At 44.0% G+C, this 24,576-nt stretch overlaps 1 protein-coding gene across 2 annotated transcripts in view; it reads right to left on the bottom strand.

Annotated features, from left to right (window-relative positions):
* The window catches only part of SPHKAP (SPHK1 interactor, AKAP domain containing), a 141,752-nt gene that overhangs the window by 86,361 nt on the left and 30,815 nt on the right, over positions 1 to 24,576 (bottom strand). For both annotated transcript variants that reach the window (XM_075570162.1, XM_075570164.1), the window contains exon 2: positions 3,391 to 3,505. In XM_075570162.1, the coding sequence (XP_075426277.1) occupies positions 3,391 to 3,505 (115 nt within the window). The remainder of the gene's footprint in view (positions 1 to 3,390; positions 3,506 to 24,576) is intronic.

Below are 24,576 nucleotides of genomic sequence, written 5' to 3'. Positions count from 1 at the left end.
GGTCACTGAATGCCTGATGCAGTGGTATCCCCACGGTTTGCTTCTTGTTTAAAACGTCCCCAAAATCCGGGTGTGTAAGGGTAAGCTTTAATCGGGGAGAGATACCGACGACAGCGGTAAGTCAGAGCTGGGACGAGGTACAGACAAGCACGTTCCATGACAGCACTGGCCCCAGGTGGTCACTTGTCCGTTAACCAGTTGACAGTAGGGTAGTGGGCATGCAACCAAGGGAGGCCTAGTACTATAGGTGCTGAGGGTGCATTGATTACCATGAAAGGGAGTAGCTCCTTATGTAGAACTCCGATGTTCAATACCAGGGGAAGGGACTCCTGGATGATGGTACCAGGTCCTAGGGGTCTTTCGTCGATCGCCGCAATTTCTAACGGAATCTCCAAAGAGCGATGGGGAATTGCGTGCTGTTTGGTGAATGAAGAATCGATTAAGTTTCCAGCTGGTCCGGAATCCACAAAGGCCTGGGTAGAGACTGAGGCCGAACCCCATGAGAGGAAAACCGATAGAAGAATCCGGGAAGGCACAGAGGGAAAAGGGATGGTAACTATGTCCAGCAAATGTTCCTCCAACGTCACTGGACACAGGCGTTTTCCTGGCCCCACGACGATTGGGCAGTCATGGATCCAGTGGTCCTGGGACCCACGATACAGGCACAATCCCAAGGTACGCCTCCTGCTTCTTTCCTGTTCTAACAGTCTGGTAGTACCCAGCTGAATAGGCTCGTCATCTGGAGAAAACGGAGAAACGATATTTGGGACCAACCAAGTCAGGCTCCTAACAGCACGGCACTTCTCGGACAGGCATTCCTGCATTCTGAAATCAATCCGTATGCCAAGAGAAATATAACTCCTCAAGGTCCTCAGGGAGAGCCCGACCGGTTAGCTCATCTTTTAAGTGCTCCGTGAGTCCCTGCCAAAAGTCCGCTACTTCAGCTTCATTATTCCAGCCTGTCTCAGCCGCAAGGGTACGAAACTCAATGGCATATTGGCCTACCGTGCGAGTTCCCTGGAGATTCGGAAGGAGTGAAGCTGAAGCAGAAGATACCCATTCCGGAGCGTCAAACACCAATTTGAACGTACGGATAAAGGCAGGGGAGTCGCTTACCATGGGAGATTCCCCGTCCCAGAGTGGGGAGGCCCAGGCCAGTGCCTCGTCAGTGAGAAGAGAAATGATGTAGGCCACCCGGGCTCGGTGCGTGGTGAACATGGACGGTTGTAATTCATTGGATTGAGCATTAATTAAGGAACCCCCTGCATGCCATAGGGTCCCCCCCATACCGTAGGGGAGTCGGGATCCGAGGTTCTCTGATCACAGGAGATAAGGGAAGCGGTATTGGAACCGCATCTGCAGCCTTCAAGTCCGGCTGAGGCTAAGGCCCCGCTCCCAGAGTCAGCGCTCCCGCACTGCAGACAGGCGGGGCGCTGACAGACACAGACCGCGATATGCGGTCTGTAGGGAGTGGGAGCCGGAGCAGGAGGTGGGCAGGAGGGGGGGCGTGGCTTGAGCGGAGGGACCCGCTACTCTCCCCCCCCTCCCTCCACGGCTCGGGAAAGTAAACACACACAGACAGAGGCAGGCACTCACGCACTCAGGCACACACATACATACACACACACACACACACGCAGGCACGCAGACACACACACACACACACACACACACACACACACACACACACACACACACACACACACACACACACACACACACACACACACACACACATACACACACACAGACAGGCAGACACGCACTCAGACACACACACAGACAGGCACTCACGCTGCTTTCACTCCACACTCCTCCCCGCTCCCCAAAGCCTCTCCTCCTCCTGAAGCCTCCCCTTCCCATTGGCTCACAGCCACACCACGTGACGCGTCAATGCTAGGGAACACCATTCTCTTGTATCCCATAGCGGCTGACGCGCCACAGCGTGTAGTAAGCTGTGCAGCCAGGGGAGACCGGGACCGGCTCCGCAGGATTCCCCTGCTGGTGGGGAACTCGCGTGTGGCCGCCTGCGCCACCGAGCGCAGCGGGACCGAGGCCTGATGGTTACCAAAGTGGGTAACTAAGTCCTGCACCGATTCACACATCTGTGCCAGTTGTTGATCATGTAGGGCGAGGCGTTGCTCAAGATCCCCCAAGTATTGTCCTTGCAGGGTAACGGCTCGTCCTACCTCAGTGGGGTCCATGTTTTGACCAAGCAAAGTGTAACAATGCTCGTCTCAAGCAGGAAACGGACCCGCAGGGCTGAGGTAGGAATATGAAAGAACCGACCTGAGCCGAGGGACAGAGTCCTGATAGAGTAGTGAGTGGTAAGCCGAAGGTCAGGGTTGGCAGCAGAGTTGCGTAGTCGGTGTGGATGCAGAGGTCGAGGCAGGCAGAAAACAGGGGTGGTCGAGGTACGTAACCGGGTCTGGTATCGAGGAAGACAAAAGTTAAGTGTGTTGCATGTACTCATCGTGAACTGAAACTTTGCTCGGCAACTTCCTGCTTACAGGGCTGTCCTTTTTAAAGGAAGCTGCCAGGAGCAAAAGTGGAGGATCCTGCCACAGAGGGAGAGCTAGAGCAAAATCCCAGTCCGGACTCAGAAAATCCGGGATGGATTTTGCAAAACCTCATAGGGGGATGGAGAGATATTCTGTGGGGGAGGAGAGAGACATTCTGAGGTGAGAGAAACATGCTGAAGGGGGGGGGGGGGAGAGGAAAGAGACATGCTTGGGGGGAGGAGAGAAATACACGAGGGGAGAACAGAGACACAGAAGGGGAAAAGATGGAATGACATAAAGGGTGTGAGAGAGAGACATTAGGGGGAAGAGAAGAGAGAAAGACACTAGGTGGAGGGGGGAACACAGAGACATGAGGGGGCAAAGTATACCGAATGTGATTATGTCATAACATTTGCAGGGGCCCCATTCTTCAAGTTTGTCCTGGGCCCCCAAAATAATGCTGGCGGCCCTGGGAGCGATTATAGAAACAGTTAGAGGAGGCATTTTAGGGAGCGGTTATAGGAACAGCTGGGGGAGGAGTTATAGGGAGCGGTTATACTGACATTATGCGTTGCTCAGAGCAATATTATAATGGGATATATAACATGTGCACTATCTGCTGTCAAAACAGTCAGGTCACATAATGTCGAACTGAATTTATAACAGTGATTCGATTAGCAGGTTGTACGATGTACAGGAGTGTACTTTGTATTTTATAATGAGGTTAACATTAAGCATTAATTATGTGTTCATATAAAAAATACATGGAACACATATCACAGACCCTGTATCGGGGCATTTCGTGTTAACCCTTTCAGCTGTAGACTATTCTCAGACACCAGATGTATGTAGGAAGCAGCACTTGGAATACACCTGCTGTGTAATTTACCTTCTTGCAGGCAGAGATGGAGCTTCCCAGGTTGCCGGTAGACGGGTCCATGCCACTGCTCACCCCGCTGCTCCCATAATTCTCGGAGGCTTCGTACATCACAGGCGGTGCAAAACTGCCGATAAGAAAGCCAATAGTATCAGGTTTTTGTCATACAGGACATCAGCAAAACCAACCTGAAATACGCAAACTGCAGGACAGCATAGATTCACTAACAAACTTACATGTTCTGTCCTACTTGGCGCAGGTTAACAAAAAAAAAAAAAAAACTTAGCGTAATCTTATCTCCTGAGAGAGATTATACATTGTTATATATTATAATATATAATATAGTAGCTGATTTACTTATTTGCATTTGTTTTGCTTTTCTCCGGGAACACTGAATTCCAGCCTATAAGCTCCTTCTGGTTATCTGTCTGACTAACAACTGCTTCGGAATTACTTTGCAAATGTAAGGAAGAGCAAGAAGAGCCATTAATCTGGGGCTTTGAGGGCTGACAAACTATCTTATTACCAGAAGACATCAGATAAAGATTGTACAAAAACCTTTGTTTACCGTGGAAATGTTAAAAGTGGTAAAATAATGATTTAAAAATACTTATACTTCTCTGTTTTAAAATGTATCAATCATCTGCATGTAACCTATGAAACGTCACTGTCTTTACTTAGTTCTCTTTGGTCCTAGAAGGGGACGACCCTTTAGCCCTCTCACATCTGGCAGTGAAAGGGTTAAGGGAAACCCAGGCACATCATGTAGAAAATGCAGAAGTGTTAACCCTTTGTGACTGGGTTTCATGGAGTGAGATGTAAGTGCCACTTAGCCATGTAAAGCGAAAAATCTCACTGCAGCTTTAAACATTTGTATCATCATTGATTTCCCAGAATCCCTGGCGGCAGTGGAAGCACTGTATGCTAAGAGATCATGGGGAAAGGCAGGGCCGCAGAACTGTCTGAGACGTGTGAATGTGCTCACAAGTAGTCATTTTATTTGCTGTCACAATTGAATAGATTTGACTTAGGTTTATCATTATTTTAGCCCTAGAACAAATGCCACGAGGAATACACTGCATAATGGTACCGTTAGTGACATAAACTGAAAGTAAGCTGCATCGCTCCCAATGATGCAGTGATCAGGGTGAGGTGGTTAGAAAACCAAGGACCAGATCCACAGGGGTCAGTTAACTCGGTGCTAATAACGGGCCGTTAACACTCTTTTAAACAGCACGTGGAGAGATACCAGTGCACAAAACTGAACACGTGGGATACCTGGGATATTCAATAGTCTTGAATACACTTTGCATATTTCCCAGGTATCTCAGGTGTGTTCAGTTTTGATCACAGGAAGCTCTCTGCAAGTTTAAGAAAATAAATACAAATTATGAAGACATAAGTCCCTGGGGACTTTACAAAAGTAAGACTTCCTCTCTCTCGCTCTTCCTCTCTCTCCCTCTCCTCTCTCCGTACCCCTCACCCTCTCTCCCCCTCCTCTCTATCCCCTCTCACTTTCTCCTTCTCTCCCTCCCTTCTTTTTTCTCATCATTTCAGCATTTTTGCAGCGTGCTTATTGGGAAAGTCCCGAGGTGGATGTTTATTGTACTGTGGCAATGTATCCGACTGCCTTCACTCATCGTAAATCTCCATGACATGCTGGGAGAGCAGAGAAATGAAAATGATGGGGACAGCAAAGAGGATGGAACAGGAAAAATAAATCCTGCAATGAGTTTATTATACAAATGTAGCGATCGGCAGAATTCTTTTTCATTGTCAGGCATGAACTTAATATGTAGGAGTTTTGAGATGGCTGTAAGTCTGTGATGTCACGCACGATAATCACGTATACATTAAAAAAGTCACGAGATGTTCAAGAGAAAGCAAAATATATTTGCAAACTGGAAGCCAGGAGTGAGGTAGATCACTGTGTGACTTTAAGGGTGATTGAAAGCACAGTATTCCCATTATTATCTTCTATTTATATGATGATAGAGATAAAGATTGCGCTGCTCATGGTAACATCTGGGAACATTTATGGAGGTGACTATAGAGTCCCCACGCGGGAGACATTATCTCAGGTATTTCTGACGTTTGAAGGTGTTTTGGTACAAAGTTTAATTTTCACTTTGACCCCTTTTTACCTCTCTCTATTCTACACTTTTCTCTTCATCAACTTCACTGGCTTTCAAAATGGAAATTTCAAAGCACTTTGAAAGTTGGAGAAATCCTTCCAGTCTTTTGAATATATGTCCTAGTCTATCATGTCCTCTTGTAGGAATCTTTATAAAGGAGATGAGGGTGCCCAGTAGGTCTTTTACCTCAGAGAGCTCAGCACACAGGAGATCCTTAGGATTACAGTGATCATCCATTATATGAGTATGGCCAAGCTACCGTTGACCAAGGAGGGAGAATATACTTTGAATTCTGGCCTGTTCCAAGACCTCTGTCTTCATAACTTTGTCTGGAAAAAAGAATCCAATAATGAGATGTATAAATGTTGTCCAGCATTCACTGCCATATAAGAGAGTGCTGGTAACAAAAGCCTGATATACTCCGATTATGGTGTTGACTGTTCAGTTTTTGTTATTCCATACGTTCTTGGATAATTTACTCATGGCGGTTGACGCCTTCCCAATGCGGTTCAGTTGAGCTTCTAAAGACAGATTGTCAGTGACAGCCCGGGTAGGAAATGTGTTTATAACAATACATAGGTCATTTCTGGTAATGACTGGTGGTATTTTAATACCCTGCGCCATGATGTTGCTTTTCCCAATGCATATGGTAACACCGAATTCTTGGCAGCCAAGTGAAAAATGGCTGAAGAGCTTTTGCCGATCACGTTCGGTGTTAAAGATCAAGGCAGCATCGTCAGCAAAAAGCAGCAGACGAATCAAAACTCAGTGCACTTTGGTCTTAGCGATAAGGTTCACAAGATGAAATACTTTGCCATCTGATTTTGTGTGTACTGTAGGTGGATTCTTTCAGTAATCAAAAGCATATACTAGGAAATAGAAGAAGATCCCAAACAAAATTGGTGTAAGATCACAGCTCTGCTTGACTCAGCTTTGAATTTTAGACGCCTCAGATGATGATGATGCATCAGTGTTGACAATATCATGCATAACATCATGAACACAGCAAACTATACTAAGAAGGTCAGGTGGACATACAATCTTTTCCTGTATAAACATTTTCTGTTGACAAAATCAAAGGTCTTGGTCAGATAAAGGAAACCAGTGTAGAGATGTTGTTGCTCTCTGCATTTTTCTTGTATTTGATTGAGAACACATCCATGATGGATCTACAGGCCCTGAAACCAGCCTTGAACTCTGGATATACGCAGTCTGCCAGAATCAGTTGTCTGTAGAGTATAACATGGGGAAAAGCCTTCTTGACTGTGATAAAAGGAAAATGCCATGATAATTACATGTATTCACTTAGTCACTTCTATCACCTTTGTTCTTATACAGTGTTATAATGTCCACATCACACGATTTGCTCCTTGTTTCTATTAGAGGGTGAGAAGTTTGTGTAACTGAAGTATAAATACACAAATCCATGCTTGATCACTTCTGCTAGAATCGCGTCTTTGCCAGGAGTTTTCCCATTGGCCGGAATGTCAATGGCTTAACTGATCTCCTCATTCCAAGCAGATTACTGGCACACGTCTCACCTGTTTGTAAAAATGTATCAACTGCCGGTGCTCACGGAGGTAAGGGAACGTCCTGCAAGACCCCAATAAGTTGATTGGCCAGGTTTTTCAGTCAGCCCCAATCCTGGTGGTAAAATCTCCTAGGAGATATAGATCCTGCGTTCTGTGGTTCTATATTATATAGTGCCAACATATTCTGCCGCGCAGTACAATGTGGGAGTAAGGACAAGAACAAAACATTAAAAAACATGCAGCGTAAAACATAATGAAACAGTAGGAAATGATGTCCCTGCTTTGAGAAGCTTGCAATTTAAAAGGAGGTGATGACAAGGATAGGTGAGAGTATAAAGCCACGGGATTAACCATGCGTTTGTCTGGAAGGGGCACAATGTTGAGAGGAGATTTGTGAGTGTTTGAGTGAACAGACATAGCAGGTGAGAATGAGCTGGAAAAGAGTCACACAGCAATAGGGGTAGAGATATGAAAAAGTAAGACATTTTGACAGTGGGTTGGGAGCAGGTAGGAAGGGTAAGGGATACAGAAAGAGAATGGAGGACATTAGGGGCTTATTCAATATCCTCAGAAGTATCTGATCGGGGCATATGGAATAAGATCAAAGGTTGCAAATGTGAGATATACAGTACAAGGAGCCATTGTTAAGGTTCCAGAGTTAAATATAATAAAAAAAAAACGATATTAAATGATAGCACACGGCTTGTACCCTTCGGCTGCTGTCTTAGGCCTTGGGCATGGTCAGCGCTTACACGCTGACCCATGCTGAGGCGTGCTGGTGCTTACCAGTGAGCCCCTACAGCCGCAATGAGAGCGGCTTTAGTAGGGGCTCGCCTACGCTTCCGCAAGTGTGCTGAAGCATAGGTCTTATACAAAATTTAGATTTGGCGCTCGCCGGAGCGCAGGGCCGGTCACGTGAGCGGTTCGCCCCAATGAGGGCGAACCAGCTCCGTGATGTCACTGGCCCGCCCCCCAACACGCCCCCGACACGCCCCCAGATGGCGCGCGGACCAAGGCTAGGGAAAGCACCCGTTTTCCCTCAGCCTCCGCGCGCCTCAGCACGGGAGAAGGCACCATGGACGCAGCCTTTGGCAGGTCCAGCGAGTATTAGGAGAGCCTGGAATGAGGTGCAGCTCAAACACACCCACAGTATCTGGGAGTTTCATGATAAAGAGGTTGAGTGTTGGATCTTGGTTCATCGGTGGTAACTAATGATGTTTATTTGCAGAAGCATTAGAAGCAGGGATGTCAGATAACATACATTTGGCTCACTTGGGTTCTGGACATGTTCCAATATTTCAGACCTTTATTTATTTATTTATTTATAAAATGTTTTACCAGAAAGTAATACATTGAAAGTTACCTCTCGTTTTCAAGTATGTCATGGACACAGAGTTATGATGACAAATAATACATGGATACAAATACATAGTTACATAAGTGAGGTCCACTTTGGCTGCTTATTTTTAATTTGAGGAGCACTTGTGTAATCTCTTCAGATACTGGGAAAAATTGAAAATTGTGAGCAGTGTTGGGAGGGGGTGGGGCTATAGGGGTACTCTCAGAATGAGGTTCATGTTTGTGGTTTGGTTTGCGTTTCGCTAATAAGTTAGTAGCACCCCCTACAAAGTAATCATTGAATGTAGTTGCAATGTCAGTGGGATTTGTCAGAGTAATATCCTCCTTAGTGATATTACTTGGTTGTTGATAGCTAGAAGGCTGGAATATATTGTGGATAACCTTACAGAAGCTGGGTTTGATGTATTCTGGCAAAGATGTCAGAGTAATATTTTGCTTTTGCATATCTTGTTTGCCTTGTGCACATATTCCGCATGCATCTCTAGTTATTAAGATCCTTGGTAGTGCCAGTTACTTTGTATCTTTTCCACAAGGCATCCCTGAAATGGTAGAGCGCTATAAGGTCAGTTGTAACCCATTCTACACTTTCCTACCCTGACCCGGCTACCCGACTCTGCAATCTGGACCTGCCCACGCAGTTGTAGGGCGCTGGTTATATACAGTAAGACCCACCTCCAGCCTCGCGGTCTAGTCCAGTTTGTGGTGGGCACACGTGACAGTCAGCCAGAAACTGTTGTGGGTTAAAGTTTCTAAATGTTCTAGTGAGGAGAACTTTAGGGCTTGATTGGGGTGGTTTCATTTTCCTTACACAGTACACAATTGCAGTACTTCCCCCCCATCCACCTCCTGCACAGAACCCCAGTATCTATTCCATATGCTGTGAAGCCGTTTCCCAATTTTATATGCTTGTTAAAGTGCTGGAGTAAGTGCACATTTTATTGGGGTTTTTTTTTTATATGAAGAGATGCTTTAAACCATCTGCACTATCGTTTTTTTCTTTCTCTTCCTTTTATCCCTGATGGTGATAATTCCTTGACTGCCACCCGTATATACATATATACATATACACATATATACATATACATATACACATATATACATATACATATACACATATACATATATATACATATACACACATATATACATATATACATATATACATATATACATATATACATATATACATATATACATATATATATAAAGCAACTGTAAATATTCCTGTGTATTCATTTGCATGTCTTAGACAGGTCTGCAACCCTGTCTTTCACCATTACTACCCAGCACTTCCACTGCAGCAAGGGATTCTGGGAAATGACATGCAAATGAGCACACAGTGCCACCTTTTATCTCAAGCTCACATTACATGAGCATACCCATCAAGGTTGAAACATGTCTGTGAGTGGGTTTACTGGCTTTGCATCTCCCAAGCCCTTGCTTAAAAGCTGTGTCTAAAGCAGCATGCATTGGCTAAGGGTTGCTCATGTAATGTGAGCTTGAGATAAACGGTGGCACGGTGTGCTCATTTGCATGTCATTTCCCAGAATCCCTTACTGCAGTGGAAGTGCTGTGTGCTGGGTGAAAATGGTGAAAGACAGGGTTGCAGACCTGTCTAAGACATGCAAATGAATATACAGGAATATTTACAGTTGCTTTATGCTTTACTGTGGAGGGTTTTTGTCACTTTTTTTACCCACCATAACCTTAATAAGTATATAAACATATATATATATATATATATATATATATATATATATATATATATACACATATATACATATACACATATATATATATATACACATATATATATATACACACACATATATATATATATATATATATATATATATATATATATACAGTGGTTGACAAATCACCAAAAAATCGACTCGCCACACAAATAAATCTACTCGCCACCTAGTACCAAACGTGTGCTACTTGGGCCAATATTTACTCGCCCGGGGGTTAAATCCACTCGCCCGGGGCGAGCAAATGTATAGGTTTGTCGAACACTGTATATATATATATATATATATATATATATATATATATATATATATATATATATATATATACATACACACATATATACAGTTAGGTCCGGAAATAATTGGACACTGATACAAGTTTTGTTATTTCGGCTGTGTACCAAAATAAATTCAAGTTACAGTTAAATAATGAATATGGGCTTAAAGTGCAGTCTATCAGCTTTAATTTGAGGGTATTCACATCCAAATTGGAGGAAGGGTTTAGGAATTACATCTCTTTAATATGTAGCCCCCTCTTTTTCAAGGGACCAAAAGTAATTGGACAATTGACTCAAAAGCTGTTTCATGGACAGGTGTGGGCTATTCCTTCATTATTTCATCATCAATTAAGCAGGTAAAAGGTCTGGAGTTGATTCCAGGTGTGGCATTCGCATTTGGAAGCTGTTGCTGTGAACCCACAACATGCGGTCAAAGGAGCACTCAATGCAAGTAAAACAAGGCATCCTTAGGCTGCAAAAAAAAAAAGAAAATCCATCACAGAGATAGCAGGAACATTAGGAGTGGCCAAATCAACAGTTTGGTACATTCTGAGAAAAAAAGAACGCACTGGTGAGCTCTGCAACACAAAAAGGCCTGGACGTCCACGGAAGAAACAGTGGTGGATGATCGTAGGATCCTTTCCATGGTAAATAAAAACCCCTTCACAACATCCAGCCAAGTGAAGAACACTCTCCAGGAGGTAGGCATATCATTATCCAAGTCTACCATAAAGAGAAAAGCAAATACAGAGGGTTCACCACAAGGTGCAAATCATTCATAAGCCTCAAGAATAGAAAGGCCAGATTAGACTTTGCCAAACAACATCTAAAACAGCCAGCCCAGTTCTGAAACAGCATTCTTTGGACAGATGAAACTAAGATCAACCTGTACCAAAATGATGGGCAGTTAAAAGTATGGAGAAGGCTTGGAACGGCTCATGATCAGAAGCATACCACATCATCTGTAAAACACGGTGGAGGCAGTGATGGCATGGGCATGCATGGCTTACAATGGCACTGGGTCACTAGTGTTTATTGATGATGTGACAGAAGACAGAAGCAGCCGGATTAATTCTGAAGTGTATAGGGATATATTGTTTGCTCAGATTCAGCCAAATTCAGTGAAGTTGATTGGACGGCACTTCACTTTACAGATGAACAATGACCCAAAACATACTGCGAAAGCAACCCAGGAGTTTTTTAAGGCAAAGAAGTGGAATATTCTGCAATGGCCGAGTCAATCACCTGATCTAAACCCGATCGAGCACGTATTTCACTTGCTGAAGACAAAACTTAAGGCAGAAAGACCCACGAACAAACAACAACTGAAGACAGCTGCAGTAAAGGCCTGGCAAAGCATCACAAAGGAGGAAACCCAGCGTTTGGTGATGTCCATGCATTCCAGACTTCAAGCAGTCATTGCTTGCAAAGGATTCTCGACAAAATATTAAAAATGAATATTTTATTTATGATTGTGTTAATTTGTCCAATTACATTTGAGCCCCTGAAATAAGGGGACTGTGTATGAAAATGGTTGCAATTCCTAAACGTTTCATACGATATTTTTGTTCAACCCCTTGAATTAAAGCTGAAAGTCTGCACTTCTATTGCATCTCGGTTGTTTCATTTCAAATCCATTGTGGTGGCGTACAGAGAAAAAATGATGAAAATTGTGTCAGTGTCCAATTATTTCCGGACCTAACGCTACGTACATACGTACATACATACATACATACATACATACATACATACATACATCTATCCAGGAGGGGACAAATCTGAGGAAACCTACAGAGGGACATCTCCACGCTGTGAGAGTTACCCTGCTGACAGGCACAGTTTCTTCCATAGCGTTTACAAATATAAATACATCTCCAGACTTGCTTTTGTTTTAACCCAATTGGGGGCATGTGCGCTGAATGATTGAACTCGGACACAAAACACACTGGCAGTGTATGTGCTCTATTACACGATATATGTTTTCTTCCTTTTATATTACACACCTGGGCTAAAAACCAGCACTCCAGTTTTCTGAGAGAAGATTGATTGAGGGGGATAGTGTCTAATCCCATCTCTCACAATCACAGATACTTTCCAATGAGTGAGCCACCCTCCTAATAAGTTAGCCACCCTCCTAATAAGTTAGCCACCCTCCTAATAAGTTAGCCACCCTCCTGATGAGTGAGACAGTCTCTTGATGAGTGAGAGAGCTTCCTAATGAGTGAGACACCCCCCTAAGGACTGAGACTGGCTTCTGATGAGTCAGACACATCCGTAATAAGACACACTCATGACGAATGGACTACCTTCTGAGTGGGACACCCTCCTGATGAGTGAGACACTCCAAATAAATGAGACCATGCTGATGAATGAGACTGCTTCTCATGAATGAGACACCTTTCTAATAAATAAGAAACCATTCAGTGGATGGGACTACCTTTATGGTGAGTGTAAACCACGCCTAATGAGGGAGGCTTACCTTCTGTGAGGGAAACTGCCGGACAGAGAGTGATATCACTTTCCAAAGAATGATACCAACGCCTAAACACAGAGACACCCTGCTAATGAGTGAGACTGCCTTCCAATGAGTGAGACTGCATCCTAATGACATCCTTTAATGAATGAGACCCAATCCAGATGATTGACACTGCCTTCTTCACACGGTGTGCCCAACATGAGCTTATTTATTTAAAGATACATTGAAATCCATATTCGTAAGTCTGCTCCATTATTTCAGGGTCAATTGTATTGCGATCGTAATATCAGTGGCAAATCCTACATTGAACCTTCCCTTTTTCTGAATCTGTCCTTTACAACAGCAGAAAAGAAAGAAATCACCAACTCAATATTCTTCTAGGTCAGTGAAGCTCTTGGTCTTATACAGAGGATTAATGGCATCATTGATTTTCTTCTGTTAAACAATGGCTCGGGACAGCTGAAATCTTTTAACTTTTCTTGATCAGCCCTTAATAGATTTCCTATCTTAAGGGCTGGTTATTTAGTGTATGCTCCCAATCAATATTCAATTTGGATCAACTTTCTGCTGCAAAGCTCAAGGGGGGAAAAAGAACAGGGGAAATCTACGTGGTGGGGAGATGACACTGCAAAAGAATAGTGTCATCTAAAACAGAATAAGTTGGGCGTCTTCCACTAACTACACTGGCGACACTTTATTCGAGCTCGGCTAGTCCCACGAATTCGGGTATACCCGGGTGTATTGAGGTTTGTGACTGTTTTCTGCCCGAGTGCATTGAGGTATTTTCCAGCAAGGGATTGAAGCATTTTATTCCCACTGGCTGCAATACTGCACAGTATATATATATATACTGCATTACAATTCATGAATTTATGCCATCTGGTAGACACGCGAAGCATTGCAGCCTATTAAATCCTAATCATTATCATTTAACAGATCAGCCGCCCGTCAGCCAGGCATGAACCCAGGCTGGGAAGGCAAACGCAACGGGGCTTGTCAGAGGTGAGGAGCGGCGCATTCCAGGTATCTGCCAGGTACATACTGGGTATTTGCTCGAATAAAGTGTGTCGGTGCAGTATACAGCAAATAATTAAAAACCTCCTCTTGCTTGCTTTGATGCAAGTTCTTCCGATCACCTCCTTCTCTGTCCTGGTACAATCTACTTATTGCAGCGTAGATAGAAAGTAGCAACCCAGACAGGAGACTGGGCGCTAATTGCGCAAATATTCCATCTTATATATAGATGTGCAGAGAAGGAGGCATTATGTTTCTGGGGCATAAACCTTCCTTCGTCAGGTAATAAAGACATGTAAAGACTGGGCCATGGTGCCTTTGCCCGCGTGGAGGCGTGCAGGGGCTGTGGGAAAGCGGGTGCCTTCCCTGACCATGGTCGAGGTGCCGTGCCGGGCCATGTGGGGTGTGCTCTGGGGGCGTCAGAGAGCTGGTTCACCGACATTGGGCGAACCGCTCACGTGATCGGCCTGTCGCGCCAAGAAATCAGTTTGAACTGATTTCTTGCGCACTGCGTGCCCCCTCCCGCTTCTGCACACACGCACCCGGACGCAAACACTGCCTTAAAGCAGTCTGTTCGCTCAGCACGGTACCATGGTACCATGGCCCCAGCCTTACCCACATTGTCTTTTATATACATTGGAAACACCGGCGGTGAAACATACTGTTGACATAACGCAAATAAACAATGTGACAACAATGCCAATTGAAGTGCAAATAAATAGTGTACAGTATATGATTTAAATATCATCATATCTACCTCAAGTGAAAGTCTTATAGTATAACTCAGCAATAACATAATATTAGAGCCACCGTGTGATAACCAAAGTCACAATGTTGTAGTGGGAGTCAAAAATATATATATATATTAACATTTTATATCTTAGAATAACTAGACAGAACCCTAATTACAGACATTTTGTAGACAACTGCATTATATTGATCAGATATTAGTTATACATATTGGCTATTAGCTTTCATATAGGGAACATGCAGGAAGATACTTTCTTTCACTGTCCCATAGAAAACTGGTTCTGAAATAATAAAAATAGGATACATCATTCTTAGAAACATTTGTATCCAATCTCATCATTGAGACCATTAATACAATGTCTCTAATATGTCTATCCAGCACATCTCCCTTATGAGCAGTAACGTTGTGGTATTTCCTCCCCTTGCATGAAATGTTACTTGTTCAAGAATCTGCCATGTCATTTGTGAAGCAGTATATTTATTCAAATACTATACAAAATGTTTTCCCACAGAGGTCTCTCTGTTATTTGGGTCATCATGTCTAACACTTGATTTATGTTCCAAGATTTTTGTTTTAATTGGCCTAGATGTTTGACCAACATACCCAACACCACATGGGCATTTCAGGAGGTAAATCACATTTTTACTATCACAGGTATTGACATTTCTATGCATTATCTTCGTACCGATGGATGGATGGATAACAGTTTTCTTTCATTATACCATTGCAGTTCATGTAGTTTTGACAAGGATATGTTCCATATTGGGGTTTACCTATGAACGGAGTTCTATTTTTCACTTGTTTTACGTCTGCTCTAAGCAGCCAAATACTAATGTTTGTGCTCCTCTTGTATGAGAATAGAGACCGTTTGGCCATGAATTGGATCATTTTGGAGTAATGGTAAATACTTATACACAATTTTCCATATGCATTTAACATTGGTATCACACGTGGAAACGAAGGGTGTTCATTTGATTTCAAACTGTTTTCAAAAGACTTTGGGGCCTATTCTATAAGCCTTGGTAAGCCACTTAGAGTCCTCTTCGGCCAAAATGCCTACTGCTATTCTGTAAGCCTCGGTAAGTGGGTGATAGAGGCATGAACCGCCCCTTTTTTCAGCCGTCAAAAAAGATCGCCGGGTGACCGGCGATAAGCCACTTATCAGCAGGTTCTGAAACTCGTGCAATTCTAGTAGCCTCGATTAGTTTATCGAGGCTAATCGCAGCTCTAGAATGGCGAGTTTCTCACAAAATCCTCACGCCAGGAAAAGTTGGCGTGAATCTGGGGAGAATCTGCTTATAAGGCGGCGAAAGAGAACTTAGAAGAAAAAAAAATTCATTTTTCCTGCATGCCCATTAATATCAGCTCCGGAGACCCCTTGCTCATCTACACTAGTTTTAGAATGTATATTAAAATCTTGCGATCGCTGGTGAGATATGCGCAGGGAGAGGCAGCTCTCTCTGTGCAGTGCTCTCTGCAGCTTCAACAAATCGGCGGGTAAGGCTGAGTCCATGGTGACTCCAGCCGTGCGGAGGCGCGCTGAGGCTGAGGGAAAGCGGGTGCTTTCCCTTGCCTAAGTTCGCGTGCCATCGGGGGAAGGGGCGGGCCAGTGACGTCAGGGAGCTGGTTCACCCTCATTGGGCGAACCGCTCACGTGACCGGCCATGTGCTCCCATGAGCGCCGAAACTAAAAAAAATTTGAGAGCTATGCCTCCGCACGCCTGCGGAAGCATGCGCGAGCCCATGCTAAAGCCACTCTCATTGCGGCTGCAGGGGCTCACTGACAAGCGTCAGCGCACCTCAGCACAGGTCAGCGGATAAGCGCTGACCATGGACTCAGCCTAAGGCTGCATCCCCGCTGGTGCTGACTGCGCTCATGCTTGAGAGTTGGTGACATCACCAACTCTCACAGCATGAGTGCAGGGTGTCCTGCCTAATTTTACAAACTGGAGCGGGGCGCATGGATCGGGGCTATTTGTGTGTGAGTGTGTGGCTGTGTTCTGTGTGCACTTACCTCTGCTGAGGGCCCTTCAATCTCAATTTGTTTTGCCTCCCCAAGCGCCGAGCTTGGGAGAGCATATGTGCTCATACGCCGCATGAGCGGGGGCGTAAGAATTCACATTGGAAGAAGGAACCTCGGCAAGCACCGCGTGCTCAGCGCCAGTGGAGACGCAGCCTTAGCCCTTTTGAGAGAGGCGATCATCACGTCGCCGGCTACTCACCCATTTTGGGAATTTTGCTATCACAGGTAATCGAGGCTTTCTGAATACCGTGATAAAAACTGGTGGCGTAAACGGCCCAGCGATTTTTTTTTTAATGAATGCTTATAGAATGGGCACCTTTGTTTTGGGATGTTATCCACTTATTTTTTAGTCTCCAGGCGTTCCTTTTTAGAAAATCCTCCTTCTACAATTTGAACAGCTCTATTCTCATGCAAGGTGTCATCTGAACAATTCGTTTCACCCTCAGCCTTGGCTGTGTGGTAAGTATAGGGGTGAAAACCCTAAGCTACTTTAACAAGATGTTGTTCCTATCAGTGGGTTTTCATACACAGATCAGTGATAATATGATTGTTGATCTTTTTCCCCCATTACATACACTAGACTCCAACTAACACAATTATAGCTCACACCTGCTTTGTGACGGAGAACTGGATCCATTCAGACCTTTGTTATGTCCCTCCTAACATCAAGACTACATGTCCCTTATTTCAGAGAGGTCACCTCTAAGGACGTGGGAGATGTGAGGATTCTGGATCAAAAGAAACCATCTTTTAATGAAAATCCACCTTTTCTTACCGATTCCCCACTGACGTCCAAGAGACGCTGATGCTAAAAATGAGAGACGGACTCAATTCAGGGAGAGGTGGCAGAAAATCAGTGAGAGGTGGTAGGTCATGTTAATTATTAAACATGTCTCGTCAGCTGCCAGGGGAGTAACAGTTTGCGTTCATGAATTACATTAGGCAAACCCCAATAAAAATAAAGGCATTTCTTTTTGTCGCCGGTAATTTGCTCCTTTTTTCATGTTAAACTCGGGCACTAGAGCAGCAAAAAACACCAGGTTTATCAGAAAAATGCAACGACAAAGGCAGTCAGTATTTAGACCCCTTTCTGCGGTTAATGTTGTACATTTGCTGGAAGCCAGCAGTGCTGTTCTCAGTACTGTACGGCTTATGTATTAAGATTATATTAGATTTTTTTTCTACAACAAAATGTTAGTGCTAATACTGTAAGTAATGGAAATATAACCTAGAATGTGCCTCGTATGTATGAAGGTCATGACTTTTTACCCATGATGTGCAATTTGTTGTTGGAAATGAATTTTGGCTCTTTGTGTCATGTTCAATATCTGATTGATACGCAATTCTGTTTTAAATTTAAATTGTATTTTTTTAACTTGAAATAGTATTAGTAAATATAAATCAGTATAATATTATTTATAATAACCATGCTGTGAAAAGAATACATTTTTGAATCTATAAAATGAAAAATCCACGCTGATATATAGCATCTTAATTCTGCACTGACAATACAAACATTATCATTTTTTTAGGTTTTATGCCAGGTTCAACTTGGTGGATGATTTTAATGCACATTCTACTTTTTTTGAGGCACACAGAAATATTACTTGTTTAGTAACTACAATTTACATCAATACGCCCAGCGCAGTCAAATTAATTGAAAAACACACATTTGCCATTGATTGTGCAGATTTAGACATTTCAGATCTGTACACAGGTGCACACAAGTATAAATTAAATAACCGTTCTATGTTCCAATTTTGCACCAAAAGAGCAGTTTATGACGCTTAGTACACGGCCCCCATTGTCTGCCAATGCGTTTTAATTGCAATTACAGATGGCAAATATTCATGCACATTTTATCGAAATAAAACTTGTGAAGATGGCAGAACATTTGAAAACAACCTTCCTGTCTTACCCCTAAAGAGAGAGAAGAAAAATATGCCGGGTTAACAATACAGCCAAGACCAGCTCCTGTAACCTCTTGGAATATTAGTGTGTATCTAACAAATCCTTCAGGTCTACGACAAAAAAGATAGATTTTATATACTGTGACAAATCTGATACACCCGGCAAAGATAAATTGCAGCTGACGGGAATCTGTCCATTTAATTAACCTCTAATTGGAACACTTACCAAAGACATGTATTTGTATTAGCAGCAGGCAGGGCCCTGAGGTCCCATCTCATTCCCAATCTCCCCTCTACCCTCTCTTTCTCATTCTCCCCCTCTCTTTTTTCTACTCTCCCCCCACTCTCTCACACTTCCCCTCTCTTTTCTACCTCTCTCTTCTCTCCAACTCTCCCTCACTTTCTCACCCTCCCCCCTCACTTTCACTCGCCAGGCCATACCTATTAAGCGGGGTTCAAGGCCCTAGCCAGCGATGAAGTGGGGCCCACCAAGGCATCGGATATCAAAAGTTGGGCCCGAATTCCGGCAGAGTATAACTTCCAGGATCAGACCAACGGGCTACGCCCCCTGTGCCTTGGGTTCTGGGAAAGATATCTCTGTGCTTCCCCCACCCTCCCTGTCGGCAGCAATGTGGCCAAATAATTTATGATCAACCACCACCTTCCACGAGAAATAGTCACGACACCAGTTCCCTCCTTCACAATGCATTTTTGGTCTGTCTGGCACTGAAATGGTTATAGCAAAATATTTCTGTATTTAAACGATGGTACAGTCATAAAGCAATGTACATACGTGTAGAAGAAGAGTAGTTAAGGGTGGATAGGGTGCTGTTTATATTTCCTATTGTATCTATGCTATATAAATACATCTTTATTATGAGCAATAAAGTATCAGAATGATCAGCAGTCTGCACTGATCTCCATTGTTTTTTTATGTTTGCCTATTTCAAGAGATGTCGTCTTGCCCTTTCCAATGATGTATTAGGATTAATGTCACTAGAATGTCAACTACTGTAGAGAAAAGGGACCTGAGAGTCATTATTTCAGCAGACTTAAAAGTAGGCAGCAATGTAACAAAGCAATGGGGAAAGCAGACCGGACGTTACTTTGTATAGCAAGAGGCAGGGGCATAATCACCGTCCCGCTAAACCACATAATGTGGGGGGAGCCCGAAAGTGCGGGCCCAACTTCCGCCCACATGGCACTGGCCAGCCCACCACTGCAGCTTCTCACACCCACACCCGGGAGAGGGAGCGGCTCAGTGAGTAAAGACACTGACTGGCACTGAGAGTGTGAAGCAGGGGAACCTGGTTCAATTCCCCAGTGTCGGCTCCTTGTGACCTTGGGCAAGTCACTTTATCTCCCTGTGCCTCATGCACCAAAAATATAGATTGTAAGCTCCATGGGGCAGGGACTTGTGCCTGCAAAATGTCTTTGTAAAGCGCTACGTAAAACTAGCAGCGCTATACAAGAACATGCTATTATTATTATGAGCAGGAGCAGCCAGGGAGGAAGCATGAGTGAGAGGGAGGAAGCGTGAGTGAGGAACAGCAACTTGATGTTTATGTATCCAGCACACATCACATCATACTCTCTCAGCAAGAGAGATTCACTTCCACTTGACCCTACATAACCCAGCAGAAGATCACCTCACAGCTTGCTGCTCTCTTTGTCCCTGGACTCAACCCTCAGGGCTCCCAAAGGTCTATCCCTGACTCCCACACTCCCTGGTGGAATATGGGTAACCGATCCCACTCCCCTGAGGGAGGGGAAGGAAGGTGAACCAGAGCCCTGGCTCCTCACTTCCAACTCTGCACAGAACAGACTAGAATTTAGGCTGCATCCTCTTTTGTATCCAGGGGAGGGTCCTAGGTCTGAACCCGATAGGGCAGTACCCCGGCCTCAGGCCCACCCCCCCTGTCACTCAAGGGAGTTGTTTACTGCAGGAGCATGGGCAGATTTAACCCTAACACTGCCTGCGCTGGTACCAGAACTTACGTGTTAGGCAGAGGATTAGTAGCCCAGGGGATACCTGGCTACATACATACATACATAACAGTGTGCGATACATGAGGTGGGGCCGGAGCAACTGGACACAACTGTATTGAATTATAACAGATTTTATATATGGAGGTATACATTTTAGACAACCTGACACTGTGATACTTAAGTGCAGGATCACCTTATACACTATTACATATTTATAATACAATACAAGAGGATCGCTGTGCAAATATGTGTTAGTCTTGCAGGTCTCTAAGTCCTAGGAGGGGTGTTGGCCCACCCGTTGGAGATCGTTAGATAATATATGTTCATTGCAGGTCTGTACTTCGCAAAGTTGCTTCGGTACCAATATGAATAAAGTCAGAGCGAGATATCCTTCGCAAAGTTGCTTCGGTACCAATATGAATAAAGTCAGAGCGAGATATCCTCTGCTGTGTCTCTCAATCACTCACGACCGGACGCGCAGTCCTGCTTGGCAAGGCCTCCGTTGCACAGTGCTCTCTCTTTCCCCTTTTGTTCCTTGCGGTCTGGTCCGCTCTGCTGGGTTCCACTGAACACATCCATCCAGCTGTGCAGCGCTCCCTCCAAACAACTCCCAGAACTTCTTCAGGGTTCTTTCAGGGACTAAAACTGTCATGGCCGCCCCTTCTTAACAGCTTCTCTCTCTCGTAGTCCGCCTTCCTACTGGCTGGCTAAAGTCGTCTGTTCTGTAGAGAGGAACCTGCTAGGGGCAGTAAGCCTGTGTTGCTGGTAGGAACAGTGGGTTACATTAAAATGTTCTTTTTTGCTTTAGAGTTAATTCTTCTTAGGCGATGATGTACGACCTACATTGTTTGCATTTTTTTTATTATATACCTTGTGGTATATACTTTGTTCTAGATTTTTTTTTTATAAAGCAATGTGTCAGAATGATTGATAAACCTGCACTGCACATGCGTAACATGTAACACAAGTGACCCCGCAAGGGATAGGAATTCTGGATGAATGGCCTATAGTCTGTAGAATTGTAAAAAGTTATCAAGTCTGTTTTATATTGTAAGCTGTGGAAAGGAGAGGGTGCTATGAAAGGTGAGGTGGAGGGGGATATGAGAGAGAAAGAAGGGAGAGGGGGGTATGAGAGAGAAATTAGAAAGACGGGGATGTTAGAGAGAAAGGAGGGAAAGAGGGATATGAGAGAGAAAAGGGAAGGTGGAGGAATGTGAGAGAGAAAGCAGGGAGAGGGGAAAGAAGCGGGACAGGGATAATAGAGAGAGGATGGGAAGGGGGATGAGAGAGAGAAAAAAGGGAGAGAAGGACGTGAGAGAAAGGAGGAAGGGTAGAATGAGAGTGAAGCAGGAGGGAGATGGGGTATGAGAGAGAAAGAGGGAGAGGAGGATGTGAGAGAGGAAGGAGAGGAAGGGGAATGTGAGGAAAAAGGAAGGAGAGAGGGATGTGAGAGAGAAATGAGGGAGACGGATGTGAGAGAAAGGAGTAACAGGGCGAAGTGAGAGGAAAAAGGAGGGAGACGGGGATGTGAGAGAGAACGAAGGGAGAAGGGACATGAGAGAAATTGGGAAAAAGGGGATGTGAGAGAGAAAGGAGGGAGAATGGCGGATTTGAGAGAGACAATGGAGGGGGCATGAGAGAGAAATGAAGGAGAGACGGATGTGAGAAAGAATAGAGGGAGATGAGGTGTGAGAGAGAAAGGAGGGAGAGGGGGATGTGAAAAAGAAAGGAGGGAGAGGGGGTGTGAGAGAGAAAGGAGGGAGAGAGAGATGTGAGAAAGAAAGCAGGGACGGGGGTATGAGAGAGAAAGGTGGGGGATGTGACAGAAAGGAGGGGGTAAGTGAGAAAGGAGAACAAGAGATATGCTTTATGTAATGCTGTGTTGCAGGCCTCTTTGGCAGTGAATGGGTGAGTGATGTTTCGTGTGTTGACTCTATAATCACACATTATGAGACTGTACAGAGTAAATGAATCGGTAAATTAAGTCTCATTCCCAGGGCTGATACAAGAGGAAATGCAGACATCGAGTGCATGCACGGAGTTGGGTGCAGGCCACAGATCCACATCCCTCGTGTGAAAAGTACCATCTGTGGGAAGTGTCGCTCACCCCACAGGCAGGAGTTATAGGGAGCAGTTATATGGAGTAATAGGAGGAGTGAAAGGGAGCAGTTATATGGAGTAATAGGAGGAGTGAAAGGGAGCAGTTATATGGAGTAATAGGAGGAGTGAAAGGGAGCAGTTATATGGAGTAATAGGAGAAGTTATAGGGAGCAGTTATATGGAGTAATAGGAGGAGGTATAGGGAGTAACAGGGAAGAGTAATATGGAGATAAAGGGGTGTTACAGGTGCATTTTATATGGAGAAAAGGGAGGAATTATTGAGAGCTGTTATATGGGACAATAGGAGGAGTTATCGGGAGCATTTAGATGGATTAGAATTAGAATAAATTGTAGGGCGCGATTACATGGGGCAATAAGATGAGTTATGGGGAGGGATTATATGGAGCAAATTGGAGGAGTTATAGGGAGCAATAGAAGGGAATATAGGGAGCAGTAGGACAAGCTAAACATTTCAATTTACTGCTGCTTTAAAAGTCTGACAATGAGTGACATGGATATTGCCTCTTTTGGGACAGAATAAAAATATCATCACCCACAAGTGATTTTCACAAGTCTTCTAGTTAACACATTGAAAAGAATGATCACAAAGAATGATGTTACTGCAGAATGTCTCAAAGTCAGTGCGCTTAATTACTATTGTTAGACTTTCCTATACATAGAGAAAACATTGCCCATTTAGTACACTAGTGTATTAATAACATTACCTTGTCCTTTGTTTCAGTAATGATACCCCATTTTATAGAAATAAGTGGAAATATCTGAAATGTATTTATTAATCTGTTGAATTTGTAATGTTCACCATTACATGGCATGTCAGTGCCATAGAGACTCGTAATGGATTTCTTAGCCATAGAATCCTCTTACTCATTTTTTTAAAATAATTGTTAGAGGGGTGTAAGAGACCTGTGCAGAGGTGTACTCAGGGAGACCGATTTGGGGGAAATTAAACATGGCTTTATTAAGCCTGTCACTTTAAACAGCAGTTTAAGGCAAAACATAAATACAAAGAAACAAACAGCCTATCCCCGTGTATGGGCTAACTTCCAAGTCCCTATCTGGGAGGAAAAGCCCCTTACCAGACGATCACCCCAAAGTCTCAAGAAGTGCCTCAAAGCAGGTGGCCCTTCAGGTCAGTCTCTGGTTCTGGATAGTTGTCTGGTGTCTTGTTGTCAGCACACAGCCCTCCTGTGTGCTCAAGACTTCATCTCCTCTGTCAGCTCAGTTGTGACTGTGTGAAGGAGTCTTTGGGTCTGTTCCAAGCAGGGTTTTTTTTTTACCCTTGTCTGATTACCCAGGCAGAGCTGGTTAATTGACTAGCTACAATTAACCAGCTCTCTGCTGAATTTCCCAGACCACTGGAGGCTTTTATTTAAATAGGGATAAGTCCCTGTTACAAGGGGAATGTGACATTACTGTACATCAACGAAAACAAGCAGTGCCCCAGTTAGGATATCAACAGCGTGACGTCCAACAGTGTCACAATATGTCATCAATATGGTGAAGCAGCATCAACACACACACACACACACACACACACACAGCTATTTGACTTTAGAAGGGAAGGTATTTACTGCTCCTTATACCTCTAATGAAGATGTTATAAATATTCAGAGGAGATATATTCCAGACTTGGCAAATCATTCTACACACGAGAGAGATAGAGAGATAGGAGTCATTACAATATACTTTGCATATTCTGTGAGCATGTCTCCCAGGTATCTCAGGCGTGCTCCTTTTTTAGCACAGGTGGCTCTCCACGTGTTGTTTGAAGGGAGGATTCAGGCGATATATGTAGCCCGTGGGACTATAAATAGCTCTGTGGATAGGCATTGTTAGAGGGAACACCACGTTTGCAT

Source organism: Ascaphus truei, chromosome 14 (assembly GCF_040206685.1).
Source record: "Ascaphus truei isolate aAscTru1 chromosome 14, aAscTru1.hap1, whole genome shotgun sequence".
Taxonomy (NCBI): Eukaryota; Metazoa; Chordata; class Amphibia; order Anura; family Ascaphidae; genus Ascaphus; species Ascaphus truei.
This window is presented reverse-complemented; position numbering and strand designations above follow the sequence as displayed.